Source organism: Urocitellus parryii, chromosome 11, assembly GCF_045843805.1.
Source record: "Urocitellus parryii isolate mUroPar1 chromosome 11, mUroPar1.hap1, whole genome shotgun sequence".
In the NCBI taxonomy this organism is placed as follows: Eukaryota; Metazoa; Chordata; class Mammalia; order Rodentia; family Sciuridae; genus Urocitellus; species Urocitellus parryii.
The window spans coordinates 72,180,100-72,201,925 of record NC_135541.1 but is presented as its reverse complement, the minus strand read 5'-3'; the positions used below and the strand labels follow the sequence as shown (position 1 = coordinate 72,201,925).

Below are 21,826 nucleotides of genomic sequence, written 5' to 3'. Positions count from 1 at the left end.
TATATGTTTACTTTTGTGAGTGCCTGTTTTATTTGCTGGTTTATTCATTCATATGCATTTAGATAGAAAAATAAATATAGTTCTGTTTGGGCTCCCTGAAATAGTTTTTATATTTTCTGGAATTTCCTCACTTATTGTCTTTAATATTCCAAAGTTTTATTATGACTCATTTTGGCCATACGATAATAGAAGTAGGTGTAGGCCTATTTGAAGACATTCGTTAAGTAATTTGGGAAAGTGTATTTTTGAAAGCTTGAGATATTAATTTTCTCTTAGTATTGAGATTTGTTTCATAGTTGTCAGTTGTGCATGTTCTTGTATGTTTTGGATGAGAGAGAGAGTAAAAGTTAGGAGTTGAAAGAGCATAGTTTATTTTTTTTTCTCTGCTCAAATATGTAGTTTTGCTATAAACTACTGAAAGTTTCCTGTGGTTGTTTGATAAAAGTGCACTTCCATTCATTGTTTCCATGCAACTTCCTATACTTACTACATTTAAGAAAGGTTGAAATCTAGGATAAATTTTGACTTATCTTTGGGGGTAAAGAAGCTCTTATTTTAGAAAAGAGCTTTAAAAAGTGGACCTTCTTGAGCCTGTACATATGTTTATCAACCCTCAATATTTGTGTATATTCCCCCCCTTTTTTAAAAAAAAATCTTGGTTTGCAAAGGGTGTAGTTGCACCCCTATTTCTAATATGTGAAGGCTTGGAGATTCTGTATTGTGATTTTTTTTTTAAATTTTAGAAAGCTTTTGATTTTAGAAATGGTATTGTTATACCAGAGAGGGGCTTTTTGTGTGGCCCCATTGTGCATTTTCCTTGTGAATTGGCAACTTTTTAGTCTGTGGCTTGCCCTGGATTACATGGTACATGATGGATGATTTGTACAGACCTGGATAGGGACCCTGGAGGGGGCATGTTCTCCATGATGGTGCCCACTGGCACTGACTGGAGAGTGAAGGCAGGAAGGAGTAGTGAATACAATTTCCACTGAGGAATGACAGCAGAAGAATCTGCATTATTGGAATGTGCATGTTAGCTATCTTTTCATCCTGAACAACAACAACAACAACAAAAAAAAAAAAAACGAGGAGAGGGCACCATAAAATGATGGGGTAGGAAAATCATGAGAACTCTGTCAGATCTAAGTATGCATTTGGCTTTTTTCTCTTAGAATTTCTGAAATGCTTGAAGTCTCAGAAGCAATAGCAATAGGAGAGTTGAACTAACTTTAAGCAGTTTGGGTGTGATCTAAGTTTCCAGTAGTTTACCCTTGGTGCATAAACTTCACTTTCTTTGATGGCTTGCTGTTCAAATTGGATTGGTATGGACAGGGTTCCTAATATTGTCTCATATTATTATTATTATTATAAGTGTCAGTTTATAGCAGTTTCTTGCATCATGAGGAAAGCCAAAATGCTTTAGCGAGTTACAAGGAAAAGAGATGTCAAAAACCCATATAGGTTACTCTGTAAATAGAATGGGGAGCCACCTTCTGCCCCTCCTCCAAAGCTGGCTGGCTTAAAGTGGAATGTGAACCAGTGTAAAAGAAGATCAGTGATGAGCTTGATGTAGACATAGGCTTTAAGTCAGGATTAGAAAAAAATCCCTAGAAATATAGAAAGTGTCAGCAGAACTATAAAGTATAGAAATTTGGGAGCATTTGGTGGAGATAAAAACTGAAACTTCACAGCAATTTTTAATCACTGTAATTCGTTTTTATAATGAGAACTCAAAATATTCAAGAAAAAGTACAATAGGTGATACTCAGGATGCTCAAAATATTTAAGGTATCGAGGAAGTAATTAAGCATATAGTAAAATTTAAATATATTTCCCTTAAAAAAGACTAAAGTTTCCGGAAGGGAATAAAGCCTTAGTTGTTTGGAAAATTTGCTTATTTGGAATATCTCAATACAAGTCAGTATTGAATAAATGAGGCATTTATTGTGTGGTGGGAAGGTGGGAAGAAGGGAGTATAATATGAATTACTGAGCTAAGGTATTAATTATTACTTTAACTAATAGAGGTAGCATTAGTATATTTTTCTGTGAAAATCTTGAAACAAAGACCTTTTTTGTTGAAGGAATTGGCTTGCAAAGCATTTCATTTTCAGATTGACCATTTGAAAGTATTAGAGCTTGTCTCCATGTGAGAGAAGGTGAATTCCCTCTGGCAGAGTGGTTTCCGCAAGTTCACTTGAGAGGGAAGGATAGGAGCTAGTTGATTCATAGTGGAAAAACACTGAAGAGAAGTTTCCCTGCAAAATAACACACACAAATTTTAGAAAAACAGAAATTGCTTTGACTCAATGTGACAAACTTAAAAAAAAAAAACAGCTTTAAACAGCTTTCGCTTTGAAACATCATATGACACTTCTGTTTTGAAAGGTTGCTTTGTCAGATACAGATGTGTGTTTTATAGTCTGTTTCTCTGTGTGGTTTTGTCATGAGCATGCTCAGTAGATGCTTTGTGGTACAGGTATCTCATTTATCCCAGTTTTAAATTTTGAGGGAGATTTTTTACTATACAATAAGATAGTAATTTATGTACAATGACCTCTGGAGTCACCAATCCTTATATTATTATAGGTCTCTTAAATTCAAACCTAGGAAAAGTATTTTCTTGTCCAAAGAGCTGACTTGTTTCCTTTTTATGAGCTCTGTGTAAGCATCATGTTTTCACTTTATCTTGGCTGCTAGGAAGCTTAGAGCTGAGTTTGATAACTCAAGTGAAATAGTCTTCTTTAGCCAGGTTCTTGATAAGATTTCTCTTTTGCCATAGTGACTTTTAATTAATTGGCAGCTGAAGTACGTTTTATGGGTCCATTTTTTTTTGTTATAAGTCCCCCCAATTTCGTTTCTAGAAATAATTGACTATATAAATAATAAAGGAATGTATAACATGACAGTTTGGTTGGATCAGGAATTTTCTAGGAAAAGCATCCACTAAAACTGGGGATTCTCTCTTTGTACATTGATTTTTGCATCTCTAGGACCAGAAGCCATGTCAGAACTTGTCTAAAAACTAGGAAGAATTTGGAAGTGGCCTTTCTGCTAACTGATTTGTAGAGTTCTCTTAAACTCTCTGAGTGACAGGGCATTGAACTACCTAGTAGCCAAGGTTCCATTAAGTTCTACTATTCTGTGTTCCTAATGCAGAAGGAGGCTGAGATGGATTAAAAGGTGTTTTTTTTCCAGAACATATCCTATAGTTAGATATATGGCAATAATTATTATAACAGAAAGAAAGAAATCCTAAGAATCATAGTTTTGATATCGCTGTTGTGTAGAGAAGAAACATGAAGAGAAATGGAATTCTTGGATAACTGGAAGAGGCTATAATGCTGAAATTTAAACTTGGGAGACTCTTCCACAGTCTATAGAGAATTAGCAGTTTGGGTCTTTGGTTGTTTGGCTGATGAATGAATCACTCAACAATCATTTATGAATACTTCCTGTATGCCATGTATGATATCAAACACTGGGTTGGAAGATGAGCAGAAGAAACCAGGTCCTTGCCGTCATGGAGTTTCCAGCCCAAAGAAAAGAAATAACAGATTTGTGAAAGCTGATAATTTTTTTATAAAGGAGAAGTACAATAAATGTAACAGGCTTGAGGGGGTTTCTGAATTTAATTAGATATATACATATGATGCTGGACTGGGCCTGCTTAGCTAGGCACAATCCTCCTGTCTTTCTCAGGCCCTCTGTTCCTCAGTCTGCACTGAGTAATTCCATGGAACCACTTGATTGGCCCACAGCTGTCATAAACTCTGGAAATTCCAGCTCCATTGCTTCTCCAGAGCCTTTTAGATTCTCTGTGAAAGGAACAAGAATGCACTTGTGCCCAGGTGGTCACAAAGCTCCCTATAAACCATTAGCTCTCACTTTTCCTTGTAGCAGAAGCACCTGAGCAGCCAGCTAGTTTGTCTAAAGAGGAAGGAATATGCTTTAGTCTTGTAATGTGGTTTGACATATACATTAAGCTGGGTAATTTGGCATTCATGCTAAGCATTTCCTTCATTCCTTGAAAACCAATTGTTGACTGCCCTGATTATATATAAAATCCGTAAAGTAAATGTGTTTCAGTTCATGGCTCAGTTTGTACACGTGGCTATAATTAGAAATATTTTGTGTGGCCAAACCAATGTTTGTAGATTTTCCTTTTTAAATCTCTTTTCTCTTATCTGTAATCAGGACTAGTGGTTACTGGCTATGATTCAACTCCCTGGCAGTGTGGTTTCCCCCTCTGTCTTTCCTAACACACTCCCTTACATCTTGTCTTGCTGCTCACCATCCACCCCAGACCCTACACAGCAGTCCTAACAGAATACTCACCAGTCCCTTGCAGTGTGTACCATTCCTCCATGGTTCTGTGCATATTCTTACCTCTGTTTCTCCTGTCCTTTTCTTACTTGTCAGACACCAGTTTGCTAGAGGTAAAAAGAGAAATAGCTCAGAGGTACAGCTTGTGCTCGGCCTGTGCGAAGTCCCTCATTCAGTCCCCAGAACCACGGGGTCGGGAAAGGAAATTAGTTTAGTGATTATCTTAAGTCAAGGTCTGAGAGATAAAAAGATTTAGTAATATCATCCCTCAGGGTTAAAGAGGAGCTGCTTCATATCCCTTAAAGTCTCACTTTGCCATAAAATACTGCATTATGAGGAATTAAGTTATAATTTTTATTATGTGATAAAGTTAGGTTTAATATTGCAAATCTAAATCAATAAAGCATTTTCCTCTTAATAAAGAAGCAGACTTTCTTTCACTTATTTTGTATCTGCAAAACGTGGGATAGGAGAAAAAAAGAATCTATTTTTTTCCATCCTTCACATCTTCCTATTTGTCCTTAGTGTCTAGGCTGAGACCAATAACACCTCATAAATTTTTAATTTTCCCATAAATGAATATTGTAGCAAGTGTCCTCATCTGTCTTAGCTTTCTTCAGCTCTTGTTAGAAGAACAGGAACTGGTACACCATTTGATAGATCAAAGCCAACAAGAGAAGGTTGGCCAAGGTGGTGCCAAATTATCCTCTTCCTGGATTGCCAGAACTCCCTACAGGCACAAATCTGGACTGTTTTCACCTTGTTTAGAAAATGGCAGAATGTACTCAGAGAACAGGAATTTTTACTCCTATACTGTAATACTGTGCCTAGTTTTATTTTGAATCTCCCCAGCACAATTCTTAGATATACTCTTTGGGGAGTAATGGCTAGGGAGTAGTATAAGAACATCTTATCTTGGATATTTTATTAAGCATTCTAAAAGCTCACAGAGAAAACATTCTTCAATTGAGAAAATGTTTTCATTCATTTATTTCTCCTCCCCTCAGGGGACTTAATGTCTCTAATAGTACTTGAAATTTGTAAAGCATTTTTTATGTATAATGCCTCATTTGATCTACAAATTGAGCCAGTCATAGAGTAAGAGGGAGGGATTGTAGTGAGATTACAAAATAAGGTCAGAGCTGGGGGTGTAGTTCAGTGGGAGAGTACTCAGGAGGTCCTGGGTTCCATCCTAAACACCACAAAAACAACACAATGACAACAATAAAAACAAGGCCAAACAACCAGTAAGCAGCAGATACAGACTGAAACTGGCTCCTGTATCTACTGGTCCAGTACCCCATGCTTACCTAATGCAAGAGCTCCTTTTTTAAAAAAAGTATTTTGGTGTGAAAACCAGGGCCTTGCACATGCTAATAAATACATGTTTTACTACTGAGCTCTACTCCTAGCTCCTTAGAGGCTTCTCTTGCTGTGTCTAGTGGTGAAATCTGTGATATGCCCCCTCTGCTGCCTTGTCTCAGGTCATAAAAAGTACAAAACAACACCCCTTCCTCCCGGAGCTGCACAGACCCCCTCTGTGGACACTTCTGGGTGGTAGAATGGTATCCTGCTTAGGTGGAAGGGTCAGTGCCCTTTACAGCTTGGTACTTCCTAACACTTGGAGAATTTAGGTTCTTAATGAAGCTCTGCCCTTTGTTTCCTTTTGAACACTTAAAAACATCATTTGAACACAGGAAATTCTTCAACATGGCTGCACCATAATTTCAACACAACATATACAAATATGCACTGGCTTTTAGCCCAACAAATGGGCATTTGATTTCTTGGAAGAGGGCTGGTTTGTCAAGAGGAAGGCTTGAATTTAGATATTTGCCTGGATGATGAAAGAAACTAGGATAAGATATGCTTAAAGAGCTGAGCTGTAGAAAAATCTGGGCTTCCCCCCGCTCCTTGAGAAATCCATATTGCAGGATTTAGAGCATTTCTTTTTCTACCAGGGATAAATTCAGCCTCATGTTAAGTTTTATTGTTGAAAACCCCAGGTGGGGGCCGTGCGGGAAGGAGCTTAATGGTGGTACATTCCGCAGCTCTATCCCCAAGGGGCTGTAGATCCAAAGGCTTGTAATTTGAGATGGTACAAACATGAGCACATGTGTACAGATCAGGCTCCAAAGCGAAGGGCCTTCCAGGTGTTTTTCTCTTGGAGCTTTGTTTTTGCATCATATCCTGGTGACATTCCTGTCTCCTAAAGCCAGACTGTGCTATTGCCGGAGAAATCATCCTGGGTGCCCTTTCTTACAGATTCTGACATCCCATGGGGGTAGAAGGGATGTTCAGCTTAGGGACAGAATAAATCCTGTAGTGCCCCAGTCCCACAGTCTGTGGGAGTTTGTCCCTCTTTGCAGCTGACAGCATTGCGGAATTCCCTGTGGGACGATAACAGAAACCCTTATGAGCCAATGGTGTTGGTGGAATAAAATCTCCCCACTGCGATGTCTTGGTCTCAGGCTATAATGTTACCCCTTAATTCCCTCTGCATCTTTACCACTTTTATTACAGCTGAACACACGTTCCTCATTAGTACTCTGGGTGATATGGGGAATCAGAGCGCTGGAAATTATGTGGAATAGGTACCAGATGTTTGTGTCAACTTGGTATGCATTAGTATCGAGGATGCTTGCAGATCACGTTTATTAAACGTGAAGATTACTTACGATGCCTTCCTCTAAACAATACCCTCCCCTCAATATTTTACTCTGTGTCACAGGAGGTGTAACATTAAGAATTTCTTTGGGGATAGATTAAATTTAAAGTGTGTACAGCAAATGCATCTGTTCCCAAATGCTTTGTCTGCATTCTATCAAGGCTTGGGGCTGGCCCGCAGCCAGCGTGGACGTGGGGGTTCTGTAACCCAGATTGGAATGCTGTGTTGTAGTTAAAGGACATAATGAAAGGGTGAGTCCGTTTTCATTTTTTTTTTCTTTAAGTAGAACTGGGAATTTAGATGTTGTTGTTATAGTCAGATCTTTGAAATGTTTCCCATGTGTCCGGATAATCAAGCATTAGTGAAAAAGACAAAGAGGACATTTGGTAAAATGAGAAAGGAACTTGTGCTTCCTCATTGAGTTTATGAGGTCTTTTAAGTCAACTAAAGGTTACAAGTGTGAACTGAGAAGTTTATTTTATCTTATCAGACCTGAATTAATGTTTATGGTTGGCCTGTGAATCTGTTCAAGCATCCCTAAGGTGAAAGACAGGAAAGTTCAAGTCAAAACCAGGTGGTACTCTGTCATGAGAAGAACCCGGACCTAGAATGTGATACATCCAGGTTTGAATTCCCTGCTGTCACTTACTGGTGCAGTGTGTTCATTGGTAAAATCTTAACCTCTCTGAGCATTAGTGCCCATCACTCTAAAATCTGGGCTTTAACACTGTCTTCATGGTAATGTTTTGTTGAGAGCCACAGCCAAAGCGCCCCAGCAAACTTCCAGCTGATTGGCTCCTCTGCAGTGATGCTCATTGTGCTGTTTCCCCACCCTTTCAGACCATGGAGCTGCTCATTGGGGGACTCTTTTGGCTCCGCCCACACAACCCAGCCAAGAGCAGTTGAGAGGCTGGCCGGGGCAGCCGGTGGTGGCACTTGGGCTCTGAGGGAATTCCTGAAGAGCTTGTGTGGTGCTGCGAGTGCATTCAAAAAATAAAGTTCATTTGTGCTTGACAAGTGGCTGGTGAATTGTGCCCAGCCAGACTGCGACAATGTTTCAAGGACTAGAAACAATGTGTGCAGAAGGTACCCATGATACTCCTCCACAACAAGAGTGCACCCCTGGCTCTGTCCCACCAGACCTAGTTGCCTCAAGTAGCCTAGCTGCTGAGCAGGCTGATGGGTGGGAAGCTAACTTGGTGCAGGTGTGTGGTTGGCAGTGGCCTTCTCAGGGTGTCTGTCTCTGGCCTGGGCTACCTGGTAGGTTTCTTCCACAGGGTTCACTGGTGTCTGTACTGTCTCCAGGTCAGCCAGGGTTTCAGTCAACAGAAGTCACATCTTGTGGGGGGATGGGATCAGGTGTCCATCCTGGTGGCTGAGAGGGTGTAAAAGCAGGAAGGACAGAGCCTGGTTGCAGGTCAGGAGGGAAGAGGTCAGTTCAGACAGAACACAGTCCCCAGGAGGACTGTGGGGAGGTCAGATTTCCCCAGGAGCCAGGGAGCCAAGAAGGATAAACTTGGCTAAGACCATAGAAAAGCCCAATTTCCTTGGGAATAACCCCCAAAGAATCCTGGGCAGGGCATATACTAGATGCCCAGAATAAATAGAAATATCCAGATTGGGAGGTAGCAGCGAGGTCTGTCTCTGAACGTGAGCCTGTATGTGCCTTGTGTCAGGAAGCACTTTACTGAAATACGCACCCAGCTCTGTGGCTTGCAACAGTTTACTTATAGTAGAAATAATAATAGTTTTTCTACTCACTTTTCAGAATTTCCATGAGGCTTCCAATATTAAGTGTCTATAATATGCCTTTCTTTTAGGAGGTAGAGGAGACTGAGCTCAGGGGCATTTGGCCACTGACTGAGCCACACTCCCAGCGCTATTTTGTATTTTATTTAGAGACAGGGTCTCACTGAGTGGCATGGTGCCTTCCTTTTGCTGAGGCTGGCTTTTGAACTCGCTGTCCTCCTGTCTCAGCCTCCCAAGCTGCTAGAATTACAGGTGTGTGCCACTGTGCCTGGCCTATAATATAATAATAAAGGCAAAGGCCTGAGTGTTAGCAAATACTGTTGCTCTCAGCCGGGATTTGTTTCTTCTTCACTTGGTCTGTTGCTCTTTACTGTGGTGAAACAGTTCTGTTGTGTTGATTAGGATCTTCACCAGCGTGCTTTCGTGCTTGCTTATCGGTCTCATGACACCAGAATGGATTGGATTACGTAGGGAAGAGCACATTGTGGGGTTCCAGCCTGCAGCCTCTGAGGCTGTCCTGTGGACCTGTTATTTAGCAGCTCCAGAGTGCTCCGGGCACCACATATATGAGTAGCTGACTCACGCAGGGTTGTGAAACATGTTCTCCTGGCGACTGGGCTCTGGTGCCTGGGAGGTGCTGCCCTTGGGCCAAGGAAGTCCCTGATGCACCAGGCCACCTTGTTTCCTTAGAAATGTGTGGTAGAGCCGGTGGGGCTGATCACTCTATTTCCAGAGAAAGCTTTTCTAAATGGAGCCTGATGTAGTTTTGTGTGGGCAGATTGCAAGGACCCACTGTGAACCCAAGGGCAAAAATAGCAGGTGAGGAAGGCAGGTGAGATCTTGAAGATCGGCTGTGCCTAGGCAGAGGGACAAGGAGGTTTGGGCTGGTTGTGGAGGTGGCAGGCTAAGGCTGGGCATCTGATGTGTGGATAAGGGAAACAGGGGATCCTCCAGCTACCTCAACAGGGTAGAAGAGTGTTCAATAAAAGAGGATGGCAAGTTTGTGTTTCCTGCTTTCTGTGACAGTTGAGGGTGGGGAACCCAACTGATTGATTCTTAGCAACTTAGGACTTGATTCTTAGCAACCTCAAACACTTCTTCATTTCGTGACTGATTTCCATCCCCCTTTGGTGTACAATTGAAGCTTTGGCTTTTAAAGAACAAAAGGAAGACCTCTAGGATAGTCTCCTGCTCCTGTGAAATCCATTAGACATGGATCACCTCATGGTTCTTTCTTCTCTACTCAGTAATGTTGGCGTGTCCACTGTGTGTAGCATACTGTGTTGGGGGAAGGTGTACAACAATAAAACAAATGGTGGTCCATTCTTTTGTGATATTTGCAGTCTTTGGGAGAATGTAGACATTAAACAAATAATTATGCAAATAGCTGTGTTCATCAAATTACATGAAGTGCTTTGAAGAGAAATAGAGAGTACTATGAAAGTATGAAAAAAAAAAGGGGTATCTAACTTAGTGAGAGGCAAGAGAAGCTTCCTTAGACAAGATCAAGCATCTTCAGGTTGGTGTGGCTGTAGAAGCTTCCTTTGGAGATGTGAAGAATGAGCAGGAGTTTGTCTTGCCAGGGCCCCGGAGGGAACAGAAATGGTAGGGGAAGTGCTCATGGAGGAAATTTGGTATATGTGGAGGCTCCTGGGAAAGTTGTAGGTTTGACGAAGTAAAAGAAGGAGAGTATATTAATGAGGATGGATTAAGCTGCCAGTTCCAGAAAACTCCAGATGACTTTGGACTTGAATAAGAGAAGAGTTCATATGTGTTTCATGTATAAAAAAGCAGTCCAGAGCCAGTCGATCTAGGAGTTCTATGTTCATCAAGTACTCAGGCACCTTCTTAGTGCTTTGGCCTCCTCAGCATATTTCTTCAATCTGATGGCCAAATGGCTGCTCTAGCACTACTGTCACATCGATATTCCAGTCATCAGGAAGGACAGAAGAATCCATCTCTTTCCCTTCACAAGGAAACTTCCTGGAAGTTCTCTGTGTCATCTCTGGCTGTATCTCAGCCAAAATTTCGTCACATGGCAATACCTAGTTGAAAGTGGGGGGCTGTCGCCTTATTCTAGCCTTAACTAACAGTTGGAGAAAAATGAGAATAATTGATATTGGGAGACAACGAACAGGTTTATGCCTCAACCCAAATGGCTAAGACACAGTGAGCAAGTTCCAGAGATGAGGCCCAACTAGGAGGCAAGGCCAGATCTGGAAGGACCCTGGTGAGATTTCTGGGTTTTGCCTGGAGAGCAGGAAGAGATCACTAAGTCCTTTTAAGCAGGGCAAAATCTGACATACAGAGTTTATTTTCATTTTATCTTCTCTCTTAAGTTGTATTCACCCTGCCATTGGTACATTCTATACTCTTTGCACATGGATCCAGTTATTTCTTTATGGTAAGTTCTCAGAGGGAAACTGTTGGGTCAAAGGATATGTACTTTTTTTTTTTTTTAGACTTTTGATATTATCGAAAAGTTAGATCTGTTTGCTTTCTCAGAAGTGTATGTTTTCTGGGGCATTTTTGGCCTGATTTTTTAATAAGCATCCCTTCCCCCTCAACATTTTTGTGTGAAACATTTCAACATACAGAGATGTTGAAACCATTGTACTGTGAACATCCAGATTCCAGAATTAATGTTTTGCAATAGATTCTTTATCAAGCATCTATTCATCTATCAACCCGTCTTATTTTTTTAGGTGCATTTAAGAGTAAGTTATAGCCTCAGGATACTTTACCCCTGCAACTGTGATTCACTGAACTTTTCTTCTTTTTCTTTAAGTTGGACTAATACTACCTCTTTATGGTGTGTTGGAAGGATACATAGCATCTGTCATTGCCCAGCACATAGTAAAAACTTATTAAATGGGAGAAGTTTCTTTATTGTTTTTACCAGAACAGTCTGACACTGTGTGTTGAACTGTTGAAGACAACTTTTCTTACATACTCTTACTGATAGTGATGGATAATTCCTGAAATTTTTGTTGAGGTTGTTGTCTTTTTGGCATATGAATAGCGGAATCACATGTTGTGTTATTTTTTTCTTTTTCAAATTTGGAGGGAAGACTTCAATAATAAACCTCAAAAACTCCAGTATGCCAGATGATCAAGAGCACTCTATGCTGAGTGTGTCAGTCAACTGTCCATTGCTGCAACAAAATACCAGAGATAAACAACTCAAAAAAAAGGAAAGTCTTATTTTGGCTTGTGATTTCAGCAGCTTCAGTCCATGGTGTCTTGGCACTAGCACTGTGGCCTGTGGCTACATAGAAGATTCTGGCAAAAGTGTGAGGCAAAGAATACTGCTCACCTCATAGCAGCTGGGAAGCAAAAAGAGACAGGGAGGAAGGGTCCAGTGTTCCGGTATCCCCTTCAATGGCATGTCCCCAATGACCTAACTTCCTTCCACTAGGCTCTATATCCTAAAGGTTCCAGCACCTCCCTCTAGCTCCACAAGCTGGCAACCAAGGCTTTAGCACATGGACCTTGGGGGACATTTAAGATCCAAACCATAACATTGAGTATATTTAAACACTGACCTCAGAAGGTCCTTATAAAGAAATGCTGTCTTACACTTAATCAGAGTGTGCTCTGGGGCATTGCTTTCTCTCTCTTTTTTTTCTGATCTTGAACTGACTTGTATTACCCACGGATAGAGCTCAGCCCAGAAAGAGGGGTTCTGCTCTTCCTGGACTCCAGCAGAACAGAGAGAAAATAGGCTCTGAGGCAAAGAATTCTTGCCTTCTTCATTAAGGGGGTTTTCCTCTTTGGGTTAGATCTTGCTCTCTGATTTGCTTCCTATTGAGTTTTTACTCTTGCTTTGTTGCAGCAATGAGTCCATATTTTTTTTTTTTTTTTTTTTTTTAAGGAGGACCCTGGTGGCCAGTGGTGGCATCAGAAGGAAGAAGACCAGTCAGGCAGATTGTAGCCCTTTTTGCAGATGTGTTTTGGGTCAAATGACAGACTAATAAGAGTTTTGTACACTCATACAAAAAATGAAACTTAAAAACATTTGTATTTGTGTTTAACTTGTGGTTGTTGCAAATTCACTTCAGAGGGGTTCCCAGTGTGAGTAGCTCTGGCCAGTGTGTGTCCCCAGAATTGAGTAGGAACAGAAGACTTTCCCTAGTGTTTCAGAGTGTACCTAGAAACGTGCCTCCCGCCATTGCTGCCACAACATCTTCCTACCTCCTGCTTTCTGAGAAAGCAGCTGGGCACAGTCCAGCGATACGGAGTGGCAGTGATTATTTGAGAAGGCACATACTTCATTTCAGACCAGATTGCTATTATCAACCTAGATAATTTCTGTGAGTCCTGAAATAGATTTGGCCCACCCGGTGGAGTGTCTGCTTATGACATAGTCGTGAGGTACAGGAGTGGCTAGTTCTGAACTCCATTGTAGATTGAGGTTGCAATCCTAGAGAATACTTTTATCATTTAAAAGTCAGAAAGAGCTCATTGGAATGCAAGCAAGTCTTTTTATATGGATTCTATTTGAAATGGAGCTGCGTGTTCAGGTTCCAGGCTCCTCAGTTATTCAATGGGGATAGTAGCAGCAAGCTCACAGAGGTGTGTGAACATGAAGCATTATAGGGATGAAGGGAAATTCCTCACTGTCCTCTGAAGGTTCTGGAACAAACTGACAAAGACAGACTAAAGAGGAGAAAAGGAAAGCAAATTTATTATTTTATTCTATTTTGCTTGCAGTACTGAAGAGTGGACCCAGGGGTGCCCTAGCCTTGAGCGATATCCCCAGTCACTTTTATTTTTTATTTCGAGATAGCTCTTGCTCAATTGGTCTCAAGCTTTCTATTCTCCTGACTCAGCCTCCTGAGTTTCTGCAGTTACATACAAATTTATTAACCTGCAAAATGAAGTTGCTTCTAGGACTAAATGACAAAAAGGGCTAGTCTGTTCTTTTTAAATCCCAATCTCTTAAATTTCTTTTGGATGATTTTGATATATATTTGATTTTCTAAATTCCCTTTTAGACTCACTAGTTATCAATGTATTCCTCTGGATGAAGGACACCTTCTGTTTGATTTGTGTTGAATTCTTCTTCTCTTGAAAGAAAGTCAGAGATAAATGGAATAAATTGCTTAAAGTCTCATTTAGTTCTGGAGACAACTTACTTGCAAAGACTCCTCTAAAGGGTTGGCAGTGGTTTGATCATCCAGAAACACCCACTTTGAGGTAGACTTCATTGCTCTGAGTGGCTCATGTCTGTGATTCTGTCTGCAGGTCCAGAGCCTGGTACACAGTGTGAGCTGTCTCCTGTCAATGCCTCCCATCCTGTCCAGGCCTTGATGGAGAGCTTCACGGTCCTGTCAGGCTGTGCCAGCAGAGGCACAACTGGGCTGCCACAGGAAGTGCACGTGTTGAACCTGCGCCCCACAGACCAGGGCCCAGGCCAGCCGCAGAGAGAGGTAGGTACTGGTGTTGGCTTTCAGCCACCCATCCACTGAGTCTGCAGAGATGCTTTTCTGAACATAGAGTCCTTTTCTTCTCTTCAACAAGGATGCTCATGTATGAACACAAGAGAGAGAATAGAACTTAGAATAACAGATGGCTCCCAGAGCTTAGAATAACAGATTGCTCCCTGGCCTAGTCAACTTTAAGCTTTCTCTCTCTAGGGATTGCTTGGCTGCCTCCTTCCCTGGCCCTCCATATCAGGAAGCATGTTTGTATGAATTTTCATCTTCTAAGCATGACTGTGAGGAAGCAAGGTGCCATTCTCTGTAATTTTAATATGTCTCCTCATTCTCACCAGTGGCCTCTCTTTCTTCTGTCCTTGCTTTGTCTTATGATCCTCTTCCAGAATGAGTCAGGGAAATGGGAACATTATGGAATAAAGCTATCAGCACTTTGTGTTTCTGTGAAAAGGCCTGAGGGAAGTTTCTTATTACTTATCCACGCAGCTTTGCAAAGATGGTAGAGGCCTCGGCCTGGGTTGCGAGGGTGAGGATGAAGGTACAAGCCCAGTGCTAACAGTATTTGCTCTGTTCTCAGCACTGTTTGAGGCACTCATATGCTACTTCATGAAGCTCTATCGTTTTACATGGGAATAAGCAGGTTCAGAGATAGCTCACTAGCTCAGGGTCATCACCTTCAGAGAGAAACAGCCTCCACTTTCTCGTGACTCATGGCTGAGATCATGGGTGCAGGGTCATCATACTTTTTTAAGAGGATGGACTTCCCCCAAGACAACATGTTGTTGTTATTCTCTCTGTTTTTTAGATTCTATGTCAGAGATGTTATCACTCAGGAATTATCTCTCCAAGGAGAATGAAACCACAGTAAATCCCGATCACAATGAAGCATAGGAAAACTAGTGTGGAATGGAATTTATCTTTGAGCTTTCTCTTGGTTAAGAAAGTAAATTTCCAGAACCACTTGTCTATGTGCTTCAACCACCCTGTCCATTTGGGGGAGTAGGGACAGAAGAGGCATGAAGTATCTTGAAGGAAAAGCAAACTGATTCTAATCTCATGAAAGTGTGCAGAGAGTTGGCTCATTTTAAAGATGGATCGCCTAGCCTTTCCAGCTCCATTGGAAATTATTGTTAATACTCTTGGTTGCTTGCCATTGTTGCTGCAACACATATTTCAGGTCAGATTTCTTTATCCCAGTAATGTGTCTTTAATTCTTAACTTATGGGGGAGAGTTTGTGGTGGGAGGGGAAGGTAGAGGAGGAAATGCAGCTCCTACCAGGCGTTGCTGACTCCAGCAGTTCTTCAGCAGCAGTAATTACTCATTTTATATATGCCTCTCTCGGAGGAACCGAGAAGGGAGAAAGTCCAAGCTGTTGCAGAAACAGCAACAGCCGAGAATTCTTGATGTTAAATTGTGCGGTACTGTTGTTGACTATGAAAATAGATTCAGCAAGACTACTGGAGCAAAAAGAAAAATACCTCAAGGAAGGACAGCAGAGTTCTCCCACACTTTTACTTACTATGTTAGGTCAAAATGGAATTCATTTTAGGACATGGCAGGGCTGTAAAATTAGGTGGCATCAAGGGACATAGTACATTCGGTGTGAAAAGAAAGAGGGACTACTACGTAGGATAATCCCAAACTTGTTTGAAAACTGCATCTTGTGCTCCTTCAATATTTGTAGAGCATGTGTATGATTTGGGGCTAGTTATTTGAAGACATTTCTGCCAGGAAGTAACCAAGGGAAATTACATTATTTCCTTCTTTGGGGACTTTTAAGGATTAGATGGTTATTAGTTCAACCCTGTTTGAAAACATGATGCTGGGATAACTGATATTTGGAATTTCCATCAGGCTCCAAGGTGCTGTCATTTCAAAGCCTTCCAGGTATTTTGTGTATACAGAGTGAATATAGAGGACGACATCCGGCAGAGAATGAATGAATTTGTTGGGGGGGGGAGGTGGCAGAATGCCGGTGGAGAAGTATTAAATACTGCTTGTTCCCTTCAGACATTACTATGGAGAGAAATTACTACAGTTGTGCAAGCAGTTTTGGAAAAAAATCTTTTGAGCCATGTAACCTAGCAGTTCTATTCCTAGGTTATATATCCAGTAGAAATGAAAACAGGTCCCCACAGAAACTTGCCCATGAATGTTCATGTTAGCATTATACATGATACTCAAAAGATGGAAACAACTCGAATGTCCATCATTTGATGAATGGATAAATAAAATGTATATTTATAGAAAGGAATGGAGTACTGACATATGCTGTAACACGGATGAACCTTAAAAATATTATGCTAACTGAAAGAAGAGAGACACAACAAACCCTGAATTATATAATTCCATTTTTGTAAAATTTCCAGAATATACAAATGTATAGAGTCAGAAAGTTAAATGAATGCGTGTTTAGGATAGATGGGAAAAGGAGGAAATGGAGGTTGACTTACTAATGATTATGGTTTTTTGGAGGCTGGGGGGTGGTTAAAATGTCTTAACATTCAATGGGGTGATGGTTGCACAACCTGAAAATATAATAAAAACCATTGAATTATATTTTAAAGAGTGAATTTGATGGTATGTGAATTTTATCCCAATAAAGCTATTTAAAAAAAATCATTCAACCTGCCAACGTGTTCTAATTAGCCCATAAAATGTGCCTTGGCTCACTTCACTTTTTTTATACCCAAATTGCTTCCTCCTCCAACCTAAACTCACGAAATTCTTTTTGCTATTCTCAATGGATACCTTTTTTATAGATATGCTATAATACCGGCTGTGCAAAAACTAACAGCTGATTTGTTTGGGAGCAATAGTAGGAGGACCAGGGGCAGCCTTTGTTTAAGGCAAATAATTTTGAAGGTGAAATAAGTGCTGTTGCTTGCAATGTAGCAAAATTATCGTGTTGGTTCCAGACCTCACTTGAGTATGACTGATGACTGCAGTAGTTGTTTTTCACAGCGTCATCTTTGAATGTGAGGGAATTACTAAACCAACCCCATTTCCCTGAGTTTGTGAGTGGTGCAGGATTATCATGAAGATCCAGGATAAATCATGCCTTCTCTAACATTTTACTAAACTCGTACTTCCCAGGTGCCTTAAGGTCCTTCAGCTGAGAATTTCTTTCTTATTTTCCGGAGTAGAGGAAGTGACAGAGCCTAGAACTAGAAGTAGTAAACACAGCCGGTTGACAAGGTTTGGGGAGGCAGTTATGCTCAAACAAAACTGGATGAACAATTGTATTAGCCAGCAGAGGGTTTGTATCAGAAACACACTTATTACAGCAATGTCAGAAGGCCCCCCTCCTTTCCTATTGGCCTTCCTGCTGGGTTCTTTCAGGACAGGGAGACCTGTAGTTGTATTTTTCTTCTGAGACCACACCTCTCATTTGTAATCATTGGTTTTGGAAACAACAGCCCTGGCAGTGACAGGAAACTGGAAAAAGACTCTCTGGCGACTGAGGAGGGCAGAAGAGGATAAACAGCCCTGAGAGATTGGATTTGTCTTTTAGAATAAGTGAAGACCTGTGTCATTTCTCACTGCTGCACAAACCAGCTCCTTGGGCCCTTTAACTGAAGAAAGTGCACCCAGTCCCCTCTGTGAGCCTCCAGAGTGTGGAGTGTGGTGCCTCGGTGCCTCAGTGCCTTGGGTGCTTCTTGGTTCCTGATGACAACTGTGCACCATCAGAGGCTTGTTTACAATTGCATGCTTTCATTTAGTTGCTGGAATGGCAACAGTTTTGTTTTCTATCATCTAATTTTTACTTGTGATCTGCTTTTATGTGGTCATGCGAGTCTTTTCTACTTCCAACCTAATTGCTTGCTTCTTATGAAGAGCTATTGAGGGTAAGCCCATAGTTAGCCACTGCACATGAATTTAAAAGATACAGGCATTGGCATTTATGTGTTTGTTCTGACATTAATGGAGGGACTATTAATGGGTGTTCCAGTGCCTGGCTATAGGGGTGGAGTAAGGATCAGGAAACTCTCTTGACATAGGAAAAGGGCCAGATTTAATAACTTCACCCATCAGAAAGCACGTAACTCCATAATTTTATATATTTGCTTCTCTGTCTCATTCCAAAAGAGGATTTGGGATGGGCTTCCAACAAGAGACATACCAACAATGTAAGCAGAAGTACAAAATGAGAATCAAAGAAAAAAAAAAAAGAAGAGTGAGGCTTGTTGGCTGTGTGGGTTCACATGGTTGCTATGATTGAGTTTGAAATTTGGCTCTAAGCTTCTTGGCAGACATGGCCAAATGGGATGTGTGGTTAATCACACATGTGGCTCCAAATTGCTTTTACTTTATACCTTCTCTGAGGACTGTGGCATGAACTTGTCCCTTTCTTGATTCTTTTGGGGGCAAGAAAACCCACAGTTAGGAGAAAGAGAAGGAAGTAAACACATCTGAAATGCTAACTGTTCTGCTTTCCTCTTAATAGCTCCCTTATCCTACAAATAACAGTACCAGCAACTAGTGGTAGCAGTTGGTGCCTGCTGTGGGCCAGCCTTGTGCGTGAAGGGTACAAGCTCTGCCAGTCCCTAGCAGCCTGAAGACGTTTGGGTTTGGGGAGGTTAGACAAGCAGATGATGAGTTGTGGAGCTACCTCTGAGCAGTCCTGATACTACAGTTCAAGCTTTTCCCACACTTTTGAGATGGCCTCTCTTGTACATTCATCTTTTACCTTGTTCTGTCCTGCAAACTCTGCTAACCAGGCCTGTGGGCTCTATCAGTTGGCTGAGCCGGCACGTGTCCCAGGGAGGGCTTGGGTTTTGTGCATAGGCTTTCCAATCGTTGGGGTCCTTTGTTATTTCCTTGGTGTTTTAGGGACGATATTAAGGTTGATATGTGTGTGGCAGTGTTTCTTTTTTTCTTTTTCATGGTTTAGGATTATCATACGAATGTCAGTAATTATAAAAGCAGGGCTGAGCTCAGGAGCCATTGTGCTCCGTGGGGTTGTTAATCCCCACACTAAATGTCACTGCCAGGGGAGCTTTTATCTGTTTTCACAACTAATCATCTCCTAATGCTTTTAGCATCTTTCACAAAAGTGCCTCACCTGTCCTCTGTTTATAATCCAGTACTTCTTAAGATCAAACTTGCTTTACCTGTGTAGGGGAGAAGGGGCACATTAAGAGATTCTCCCTGGGTTGGGGATTTAGCTATGAGAAAGAGTGCATGCACAGGAGGCCCTAGGTTCAGTCCCCACTCCACAAAAGCAAACAAACAAACAAGACTCTTCTTTCTCCTGCTAAAGATGAAAAAGACTCAAAAACTTTGGTATTTGGGCTTTGCTATCTGATTTAATATCCTTTCGTTTACACTGAGGACTTTGGTAGATTTGGAGATCTCTACCTCCCTACCTATCTACCGACATACTTACCTATCTACCTATATCTAGTCTTCCCTCATGTTTCTACAATTTAAACAGATGGATAACTTTCTGTTTTTCCTTTGAGTTATCAAAATACAGACACTACAATGCTTGGAGAGAGGGCAATGGGTATGTTCTTGCCCATTACTATTTGAAGAACTGATAGAAGATTTCAAAGTTGACTTTTTGGAAAGCACATGTATGACAGCAAAAACATCAAATGAACATCAGCAAACTTGCCACATTCCTTCTCTATCTGGAGCATTTTCCCCTCTGCTATTATTCAGGAATGACTTCCCAATGCTAGTTCTGTATATATGTAGGAAAAAAGGGCTATTTATGTTTGTATTATCTTAGATAATGTATATACTAAGCAAGTGTCAAAGTGAACTCCCCGCATGCACAGACACTGTATATTGTTGAAATTCAGTTTTTAAACAAGAACCCTCTATATGTAAACAATGCTTGGTGTTTGTTTAAAACGAGGTTGTTCTGGAATTTGCCCCAATGTGACAGGTAAGATTATCTCTAAACTTACCATTTTGTCAGAGACCTACAAGAGATATATTAAATTTCCCTCAAACACTCTCTTTTTTTCCTCTTCTATCACCTTTCTCTTTCCTTCTCTCCTTCCTTTCTTCCCCACCCTCATTTGAATGTGGCTATAGAAATTATTTCACATCTTCAAAGGCAATTGACTTTGTCTCTCACATAGGAACAGAGAACCTAAAGGAATAGGTTCCTCTTAAAGAATTGCCCCTTCACATGTTGCTCAGTGCAGTTTGAATGACAGCCTGCTGGGCAGCTTGGAGGCACCCATCCAGGGCTGAATAGAGGAGCAGGAGCAGGGTTGTGGGGCAGCAAAGCAAGGATTTTGCAACAGAGGACAATGCAAGCCAAAGTTAGAACTGGCCACACCAGTCAAGGATGATTTCTAACATGTTGGGGCAAGATGTGTAATCTGAAACTACAGCTAATTCTCAAATAAGGACTCTCCAAAAACTTAATTTTGGAAAAAATAAAATTAATTTTTTTTAAATGAAACTCTGGAAAAAAATGAAAGCAGAAATCAAAGAATACTCGTAAACACCAGTGGTTAGCAAACAATCAGGAGACAAGCTAAGTAAAGGAGTTTCCATATGCCTACCAGGACTCTGGCTGGTATACAGCTTAACCCTATTATTTATCATAGGAATGTCTAGGTGCTATAAAATTGCTCTGGGAAAACATACCCCTGCCCCACCAGTGGGACTGAGCTTGTTTGGACTTTGCCATTTTAGCCTGCGGTAATGTCGGTTATGTTCTTTGATGGCTGGAACCTGAAGATTGGGAAAAGACCTCTCTTATTATTGCCCCTTCCTCAGATGGAGAAGAGACTGCCCTGACCCCTTTTACAATTTGTCCAGCAGTGTGGTATTTTGTCTTCTTGGAGGTTAGAGTTACAACCCTGACCCTTACTGCTGTTGTCATGGTAACTGCTCTTGATGTTCTTAAATTTCCTGAAAATCTTAAGAGATTGTTTCTATAAGAGCATCCTCCATATTTGAAAATGTGACTTTTTTTCTCTTAGAATTTTTTTGGAGAGGATTAAAAAAATCACTGAAGTAAACAGCAGGTCTATAAATCCAAGACCCAGATATGTCAATTGGGCAAATAGCCAATTTATGTGAGTGCAGAACATCATGTTATCCAACTTGTGTTTCTCCTTCCCATTATGTATCTGCTGTCTTGACATTTTGTTTGAAAATATAGGGAAACTTACTGCAAATATATCTAATTTGAAGACTTAAATTCTGCAGAAGTGTTATCACATTATCTTCCATCCTTCCTCTGTGTTTTCTAAGTATTTTTTTGTGTAAATTAGATGTATGTTTAATAATTTTGCTTTTCTTTCTATATGATGAAGAGCTGCGGGTGTACTTGGCCCCTCTGATTGCCTCTGGGTGCTTCCTTATTTCTCTTTTCCTTTCCTATTCAATTTCCTGAATAAATAAACATCTGGGTGTACTTCCCTATCTGCTGCCTGACTTCTGCTTTCTGGGGTTACCTGTGGGTGTCACTGATGTTGCCAATTGACTGTTCATGAGATGCTGGATTGGGGAGGGGCCAGTCTAGTCCCGCCCACCTCCAGAGGGGACCAGTCCAGGGAGTGAAATGGCAACTTGCTCACTGTCAGATAGGAGCTGGACTGCCACCCAGGGACCCCAATTCCTACTGAAGAGCTCTTTCTACTGTCTTTTCTTTTCCCGTTCCTTATCTTCTTCA

The 21,826-nt window shown here is 41.0% G+C and overlaps 1 protein-coding gene across 5 annotated transcripts in view; it reads left to right on the top strand.

The window, feature by feature from the left end:
• Tgfbr3 (transforming growth factor beta receptor 3) overlaps positions 1–21,826 on the top strand; it is a 188,623-nt gene that overhangs the window by 60,612 nt on the left and 106,185 nt on the right. For all 5 annotated transcript variants that reach the window (XM_026403098.2, XM_026403096.2, XM_026403097.2 and 2 more), the window contains one exon: positions 13,990–14,174. In XM_026403098.2, the coding sequence (XP_026258883.1) occupies positions 13,990–14,174 (185 nt within the window). The remainder of the gene's footprint in view (positions 1–13,989; positions 14,175–21,826) is intronic.